This window comes from Echeneis naucrates, chromosome 14 (assembly GCF_900963305.1).
Source record: "Echeneis naucrates chromosome 14, fEcheNa1.1, whole genome shotgun sequence".
Lineage (NCBI taxonomy): Eukaryota > Metazoa > Chordata > Actinopteri > Carangiformes > Echeneidae > Echeneis > Echeneis naucrates.
In genome coordinates, this window is record NC_042524.1 from 21,101,696 (window position 1) to 21,110,310 (window position 8,615).

General features: G+C 44.9%; 1 protein-coding gene across 1 annotated transcript; it reads right to left on the reverse strand.

Moving 5' to 3' along the window:
* Window positions 1-5,810: 5,810 nt before the first annotated feature.
* On the reverse strand, window positions 5,811-7,871 carry LOC115054605 (loricrin-like). Its single transcript, XM_029519876.1, has 2 exons — window positions 7,306-7,871; window positions 5,811-6,619 (listed from the first exon to the last, which is right to left on the reverse strand). Exons 1-2 carry the CDS (start codon window positions 7,869-7,871, stop codon window positions 6,568-6,570), a joined length of 618 nt encoding a protein of 205 aa, XP_029375736.1. The 3' UTR covers window positions 5,811-6,567.
* Window positions 7,872-8,615: the final 744 nt, after the last annotated feature.

Consider the following 8,615-nt stretch of genomic DNA (forward strand, 5'->3'; position numbering starts at 1 on the left):
GTATTTTGCTGGACGCCTCCCAAATTAAGCGAAATCCGGCAAAAAGACAAATTTCTAAATTGTGTCTCAACAGCTTCTGGGGAAAGTTTGCTCAGAGAAATTACCTCTGTCAGACGTCTCTCTTCACAGAACCCGACGATTTTTTTCTCTTTTATGTTTTCAGTAAAGCACAAAGTCAAATACTTTAACTTCATCAACGACAGAGTGGCTCTGATCCAGTGGGTGCATGGAGATCGCCCCTCCCAACAAGGTAGACAATGTGTTTGTAGCTGCTTTCACCACGGCATATGGCAGATTAAAATTGTACAGATGCAGGACAGAGTTCTTTACTTTGACACAGACAGCCTCATTTACACCACTAGAAAGGGCCAAAACACACTGCCTCTGGGTAACTACCTGGGAGATTTGACCGACGAATTAGACGGAGACAGCATACAAGAATTTGCTGCAGCCAGTCCTAAAAGTTATGCTTATCAGACCAGGAACAAGAAGAAACCGGTGCTCAAAGTCAAGGGAATTACGCAGACGCACGACAACTGTCAAAAAGTCAACTTTGACAGTGTCAAACGATTGGTGGAGGGCTACGTGAGACAGTGTACTGAGAGTGGGGAGGAGGAGGAGGAGGAGAGGGAAAAGGGGATTTCTCTTAAAAAATTAATTTCAGAAAAAGTTTTGCGTTGCGTTTGACAAGAGACGGTTGCTGCTTACTGGCCAAAAAGAAATGTCCCACCTTGTTGAAGAAATTTATTTTGATCCTAGATTGGTCTTGCCTTTTTCATGTCAGATTGTGGGACCCAGCGGTTGTGGAAAAACCTTTTTTGTAAAAAATGTATTGGAGGAGAATAGAGTAGTAGGACTTCCACCTGACATGCCACCATTAGGGGAGATTGATCAAGAAATGGATGTTAGACCACCTAGGTGGAAGGAGGTAGAGGAGGTAGTCAGGTGTGCAAAGGCTTCTTCGGCCCCAGGGCCAAATGGAGTCCTCTACCGGGTCTATAAAAGCGCACGTGATATCCTAAAGTATTTGTGGAGGCATTAAGAATAGTTTGGAAGAAACAGATGGTGTAGGGCAGGAGGTGTTCTTATTCCTAAGGAGAAGCAGTCAGTTCTGAGTCAGTTCCGTATGATCTCTCTCCTGAATGTAGAGGGGAAGATTTTCTTTAGTGTAGCATCACGGAGATTAGCTAGTTATTTAGAAAGGAATAGCTTAATTGATACTGCAGTACAGAAGGCAGGAATACCAAGTTTCGCAGGGTGTTTAGAGCATGATTTGGCATCAGATTCAGGGAGAAAAGAGATTTGCATGTGATATTCTTGTACTTAGCAAATGCATTTGGGTCAGTGCCACATAGCCTTAATTGGGAGGCGTTTGATTATTTTAGAGTGCCTGGAGCAGTTGTCAATTTAGTAAGAAGATATTTCCAGGATATCAGACTATGTTCAAGAACAGCAGGCTTTACAACAGGTTGGCAGAGGCTAGAAATAGGTAATATGGCAGGGTGCACAATTTCTCCATTAGCATTCACAATGGCAGTGGAGGTAATTATTAGAGCTTCTTGGTGGGTTGTAGGTGGAGAGAGGCGGAAGGATGGGATGCGCCTTACACCAATTAGGGCATATATGGATGATATGACGTTGATAACTACAACGGTGCCATGTGTGAAAAGAATACTTGAGAGACTTAATAAAAACTTAAAGTGGGCTAGTATGAAAATCAAGCCTAGTAAGTCTAGAAGTATCTCAATAAGAAGAGGAAGATGAAGTGATTGAAAGTTTGTAATAGATGAAGAGGAAATTCCAATAATTAGGGAAAAACCAGTAAAGAGTCTAGGTAGGAGGTACAAGGCAGATTTGCATGATGGAGAACAGGTAGTGCAGTTCTGGAAGGATGTTGTTGAGGGACTGGATAGAATAGATAAATCAGGACTTCCAGGAAAGTTTAAAGCTGTGGTGTTTGCATTTTCGATTATTTCCCAGGTTGATGTGGCCACTATCGGTATATGAGATTCCAATATCTGCTGCAGAGAAAATGGAAAGACTAGTAAGCTTTTACATTAGGAAGTGGCTAGGTGTTCCGAGATGTTTAAGCACTGTGGCACTGTATGGGAAAGGCATACTTCAGCTCCCAGTATCCAGTCTAGTGGAGGAGTTTAAATGTACTAAGGTTAGGATAGAGCTCCTGTTATCTCGGAGTAAAGATGTGGTTAGAAGCTTAGTTGGAAAGAGCTGTGGAGTATGGATAAAAGTAGTATTAGATTTTTGATAGGGGCAACATATGATGTCTTGCCAACTCCCCAGAACCTAAAACTCTGGGTAAATGGAGGCCCACTATGTTCATTGTGTTCAGGTACTGCAACTCTAAAGCATATCTTGTCCGGTTGTAAGGTTAGTTGCTCACAAGGCCGATATGCGTGGCGACATATCCAGGTTTTAAAAAGCTTAGGTGCAGACATTGAAGATATACGGAGGCAGGCAATTCTAGGAGGGTATAAGACAAAGAGAGTTGCAATACAGTTTGTTCAGGAAGGAGGGAAAGTTAATTAGATGATAGGGAAGCAAGGCAGTTTAGAGGATGCTAGTGACTGGGAGATGCAGGTACATTTAGGAGGAAAGCTTGTTGTTCCCCGGAAATAGCCTGCACAAAGCTAAGGCCTGATATAATTTTGTGGACTAGGAGTAGAAAGAAGGTATATTTCATAGAGCTGACTGTGCCGTGGGAGGATTCAGTTGAAGAAGCATATGAAAGGAAAAAGCTCAGGTATGCAGATCTAGGTAAGGATGGAAGTGGAAGTGGAAGTAGGATGCAGAGGGTTTGTAGTAAGATCTGCTGTTGCTTTGTTGAAGGAGTTAGTAGAAAGGGGACAGAGGGTGAGGAAAATAAATGTCAGATGAGGCAGTAAGATCCAGTCAGTGGATTTGGGTTAGAAGAAGTAATAGGTCTAGCCTCCTGGAGGTGTTGTGGGCCTAACTAGACGAAACACCGATGATAGGAGGTTCCCACCTGATGAACCCAAAGACGTGATAGTTATCACCGCTCACTGGCCTAGTTGGATATTATCTGTAGGGCACATGGAGCAGGGCGAAAGTTTGTTGCTAGGAAGGTAATCACTGAGTCTGGTCCATTTTTTGTTGCACAAGTTTCTTGTGTTTTCTCTAAAAAATTACAAGCGGCGGATCATCCAGGCGCACATGAGGCTGAAGATGTTGCTGGCTCTGGTTAGCTTGACTCTCAAATCCACCGCGTTCAGAAGAAGTCTCTCGCTGAAAAATATGACAGCGTGGAGAGGTCCCAGTGGGTGGACCTCTTTGGACTTGGAGGCCTTTGTTGGGCCCGTTGGTGACAACCACCGAGTCCATAGCACTGGCCGTGTCTTTGTAGAATAACCCGGCGCTGAACTGACTTTTTAAGGCATCTTCCTAATAGTTTAGTAACGTTTCTATCATGGCCCTGTACGGGTGAGTGGCGCTGGATTGCGATATCAATCTGTCTTCCGAGAATAACATCACTTTGACTAAAAATTGTATTCAAGGAGTAATTGATCAGGCTCACGTGGGCGTCACTGGCCAAGTCCGTACCGTCCGTGTTGGTGATTTTCACCCTCAGGTGCAGCAAGGTGTTGTTCAGATCCAGATATTTGTCACCGTCTCCCGGTATATAAAAAACTCTATGGGGCCGCCGTCTGTAATTGCTGACAAAGGCAAAACCTCTGTATAGAGTTTTTCATCGATAGACAGCTGGGTCATGGGCGCTGAAAATAAATCCAGCTCCGCCATACTGCATTCAGTCGATTTTCTTTATATATATTTATTTATTTTGCTAAAGAAATATATCTCCGGAGCGCGAGTTCCTACCTTCAGGACGGTTTCTTCCGACTGATTTCTTCTTGAAGCCTCCTTTGTGTTTTTTTACCCTCGGCCCTCCCGAAACAACACGCTCCCCAGGAGGTCTCTTCCTAGGTCTTCTAGCCAAAACCATGATACCTCTGGCGCCCTCTTGAGACCCAGAGCTCTCTTGCCCGCCACCGGATAATTTACCCACGGCGTGGGTAAACACTTCGGAGGCTATGTTTTTGGTCATAAAAGCCGGGAAGTGTTCCCCCTAATTGATTTTCATAACTGACAAAACGGTGAAGGTCTGTTTTGAGACTCTGAATCTGTTTTTTTTTGTACTCCAGAAACAGTTTTGACGGGTCTGAAATGTCCTTTCAATACAGTCTTGAAATATTGCCGCAGCCGCCGCTACCTGTACATCACCCTTTCTCTTTAGAAGAACAACAGCCTTCACCTCTTGTCCCGCTTCATCATCCTCTTTAGCTTTCTTTTTCCAGTCAAAGTACCCTGCGCCTTTTGGTACGTTAAACCAGGTGTGTGGGTATGAAATTTCCGTCACAGGCCCTTTAAATCAATGTGTTGAGGTAAATCCACCTGGAAAACGGAGGCTGTATTATTTTTAAAGATGTTGCGGCAGGCGTTGGAGGGAAGGGTGATAAAAAAACCCTCGCTATCTGTTCCGTTCATAATTTTTGTACAAACACTATGAGGGAGAAAATGAAGTGTGTGTGTGTGGCTCACAGGATTTGTTTTATACATTTTTCAGATCGTCGGCTCTGATCCAACTTTTGAATTTTTCACGCCAATTTTTCCATCGCACCAAGGTTTGCTTTTCACCCCCCACCACCCACCTGGCTAAAATTTTCTCCACTCTATGGAGCTTATCCTGAGCCATCTTTACTTTTTGCAACTCGGCTTCGTAAAAAGTACCCTCGACAGGTTCCCCATCGTAGTCTTTGAGTTTGTACACCGGCGGTAGACACATTCAGACACCGTAATAGCTTGTCAGTAAAGCTCTATTCGTATTTTTTTTATAAAACTTTCCCCTCAGTCGGGATATTCTCACTGTGTCCCCCTGTTTCAAATTCATCTTGAACCTGGCTTTGTATTTGAGAGGAAAAGAACAGTACAGGTTTTGAAAAACTTGAGAGGTATTTTCCTCAGTCACCTGCTGAGGGGTCATTTTTATACTTTTATGGTAGCTGTTGTTATAACTTTTCGCAAAATCCACCAAAACATCCAAGTATCTGTGGGTGTTTTTAACGGTAAAATACCTCCACATTCTAGTTTTCAAATCTTTCCACCACCGAAGCTTTCAGATCGCTGGCTGTTGCAAAATGTTTTACCTTGGTGTTTCTTCATCAACCTCCGGAAATTCTTGTTGAAAAATTCTTTACCAGAGTCCGTTTGTAACTTGTCAGGGGTCCGGCTCTCTTTAAAAACAGATTCATAATCCTTCACAGTCTCCGAGGCACTTTTATTCTTTATAACTCTCACGTAGGCTTTTTTGGAAAATCCATCTATGACCGTCAAGAGATAACGATAACCGTCGTTGTGCTCGGCCAAGGCCTGCATATGGCAGAGATTGGCCTGAAATTGAACCATCGGTCATGGCACAAACACTATTCCTAGGAAATTTTACTCTGACCAGCTTATGCAGAGTATAAGCATCCTGCTCTGATAGAAATTCTTTAACTTTTTCCACATTTACTTTTTTACCCGTTTCATCTTGCAAGGCCCTGCGGAGTCTGTCCGCTCCACCAAAGCTGCCTGGGTGAACTGGGTTATAATATGCTTTTTTCATGACACTTTTCTCAGACATGTTAACACCCGCACCTCTCCAGAGTTTATGAAAAATCAGCAAGACTCTACTTTTTTTAATACAACTTTTATTTTTTTTCATAAAGCATCAGAAATACATTGAAAATATATGATGGACCAACACATTATAATATTTAAACATCAAGGCTGTACAGGGCGGTCCTCATCACTGAGGCGCCAATGGTGGCTCTAATAACACGATGCAGCTTCAGCAATTCACTCGAGACGTGTATAGGTACATTGTTTTGTACACGTTGATTTATGACATCTACAATCAAAGCATATATCATAAATAGATGATCCACATTGTTGTAATTCATCTCTTTGATAATTTCATCAAATGCTTCGGGTCTGTGAATTGCGAGGCAACCATGATGAGTAAACCCCACAAGGGTCCTGTGTGACTTTGAACTGAGTCCAACCTCTTTCTCATTTCATTGACACGATTATCATTTGTTGTGTTTTCAATCACCATCACCCATTTCTTCAACTCTTCTCTGCCGTTCCATAGGGTGAAGGCCTTTCAACTCGGGGGCACTTCCCTTTTCAACCAGTTTATCATACAGGTCGGCGATTTTCTCCTCCACGCGTCTTTTGAATTTCAGATCATCGAGAAAGGCTTCTGCCAGACCTTGGATCCTCTCACCTGACACGTGGATGGAGCAATTTTTCAAGGCCGCGATGATGGCGGGAATAAATTTATCTATCCAAAGTCTCTTGTTCACCTGCTCAAAGTACTTCAGTAGAAGTAGTCCGGCGCATCCTCCAGACACTCGTGCTCCTTCTGACTGGGGTGGCCGGTGATACAGCTGTAGCAGATTTCCGAACGAAAAACGGAGATGACATGGTTCAGCAGATGGGACACCATGGCTTTCACCGTGTTCAAAAGAAGGGTGGACAGCCGTCCTTCGGTCACATCCTCTCTTTCCGGTGCACTTTCCGTTGAAGATTGGTTTGGGCTAACCTGCGGGGAAGGGGGTGTGTCAGGAGCAATCTGCGTAGATAAGGAGCGACAGCTGACCGGCACCTGACCGGCCAGCCGCACCTCTGCCAATTGCCTGTTTGCTGCCTGTTTGCTGAGGTTCAGCTCATCATTCAGTCCAGGCGGCTGTCTGAGACTGACGGTTTGCCTCGGCTGTACTTTGTACTCTGTGATCTGTGCTCTGTACCTTGTACTCAGGAAATGTTTGGTAATTCCCTATAGCAAGGCTTTTCTTTAGTTAGTTTTCAACTTTGTATTCATTTCAATATGTATGCCCTCTGAAGAAATGTGACCAGGTTTACTTTTTTTATAATAGAACTGATGTTTGATATATGTTTGTTACATATTTGTTAATGTACAAATACTCTCAGTGCAGGGATGCTGGTTCTTTGTAGTTTGGGTTTTTAGTTAAACGGGTAGCTTTTGTGTTCCTTTCTTTTGGCATTGAACTAATAGATATATACCTAGCTCTCAGTGAGTCGTCTTTATGTTTTATTCCTTTTCTATTTGACTAGCATCCATCCTCTTACTCAGTTTGTTCCTTTTGTTACATTACCCATTTCTTTTTCCTGTAATTTCGTCCTTGCCTTGTCCAAGCCCTGTCCATGCCCTATAGTTTTGTTCCTGCCTTGTCCGTTGGTTATTAAAGTGTTTTCTTCATCACCTACCTGGTTTTCCGGCTCCTGCATTTGGGTCCTCCCTGCAACGCGCTCGCACCGCGTTTCCCGTCTTGACAGAATGATCCGACCTGCAATGGACCCAGCGGAGTCTGTGCTTGCTCTGGGGACCAAGCTGCCCGTTCTGCCTGCTGTTCCCCAGCTCCCGGTACTCGGTTTTGTGGGTCAGAGCCCTCCCGCCAGTCGGATATTCGGGAGGCGTGGATGGCAGCGTCGGATTGGCTGTCGTCCGCGTTGCATGAACTGGAGGAACAACTGCAGCGGACCTCCAGGCTACCCATGCAGCCACCTCCCGCTCCTGATCCTGCCCCTGTCCCGGCGGGGCTGCCGCCGCAGCCACCCTGTGTTCCGGTTCCGGCTGGGCCGCCGCAGCCATTCTGTGTTCCTGTCCCGGCTGGGCCGCCGCCGCTGCCGCGGCCGTCCTGCGTTCCTGTTCCGGCTGGGCCGCCGCAGCCGCCGCCCTGCGTTCCTGTCCCGGCTGGGCCGCCGCCGCCGCATCCGCCCTGCGTTCCTGTCCCTGTGTCACCGCCTCCTGAGCCCTGGCCTCCTCCCCCCATCTTCCAATGGCCCTCCAGCCCATGTTTGATGTTTTTTGTTAATTCTGCTGTTTAGTGTTCTGTCCACGTAACTTCCTGTTTTATTTTGTAGTCCTGGTTCCTTCGTGTTCCCCGTTATGTTACTTCCTGGTTGTGTCCCATGTTGATTGCCTTCCCTGCCCTAATGTAGATCACCTGCGTCTTGTTTAGCACTGTGTATTTAAGTCCTGTTTTCAGCCTAGTCCTTGTCGGATCAGTCATTTTGTCGTTCGCCCTGTAATTTCGTCCTTGCCTTGTCGTTTTGTTCCTGCCTTGTCCGTTGGTTATTAAAGTGTTTTCTTCATCACCTACCTGGTTTTCCGGCTCCTGCATTTGGGTCCTCCCTGCAACGCGCTCGCACAGCGTTTCCCGTCATGACAAAACATCAGTCCTATTATAAAAAAAAAAATAGAGCCCAGAATCACTATTGTTATCCTACGCATTTATTATTAGTAACTCAGGCTCCTCACAGAGTCACTATTGCCTCTTATAGCCTTTGGCTATAGAGACCAGTTTTTGTTCACTCTTTGGGCTTAAAATCCGAAATTAAAAGTGCCACCTCTTTATCGATCATCCTGCTTGAACATGGTATCCTTGTTTGTAGAGTATCTGGTGGATTTAGGCAACCAAATTATTACAGATGCTTTTCAGAGGGAGAGAGTTTTTCCAGACCGGAGTGATCTGTTGGCGTTCTCTGACGATATTCACTATGAGCGATACAGATTC

Bases quoted from the DNA above. Each gene is read 5' to 3' on its own strand.
- LOC115054605 (XM_029519876.1), bottom strand. From the start codon at position 7,871: ATGGGGGGAGGAGGCCAGGGCTCAGGAGGCGGTGACACAGGGACAGGA. The intron at 6,620-7,305 runs GTAGGTGATGAA...CCTTCCCCGCAG, and splicing joins TGCAGGAGCCGGAAAACCAG to GTTAGCCCAAACCAATCTTC.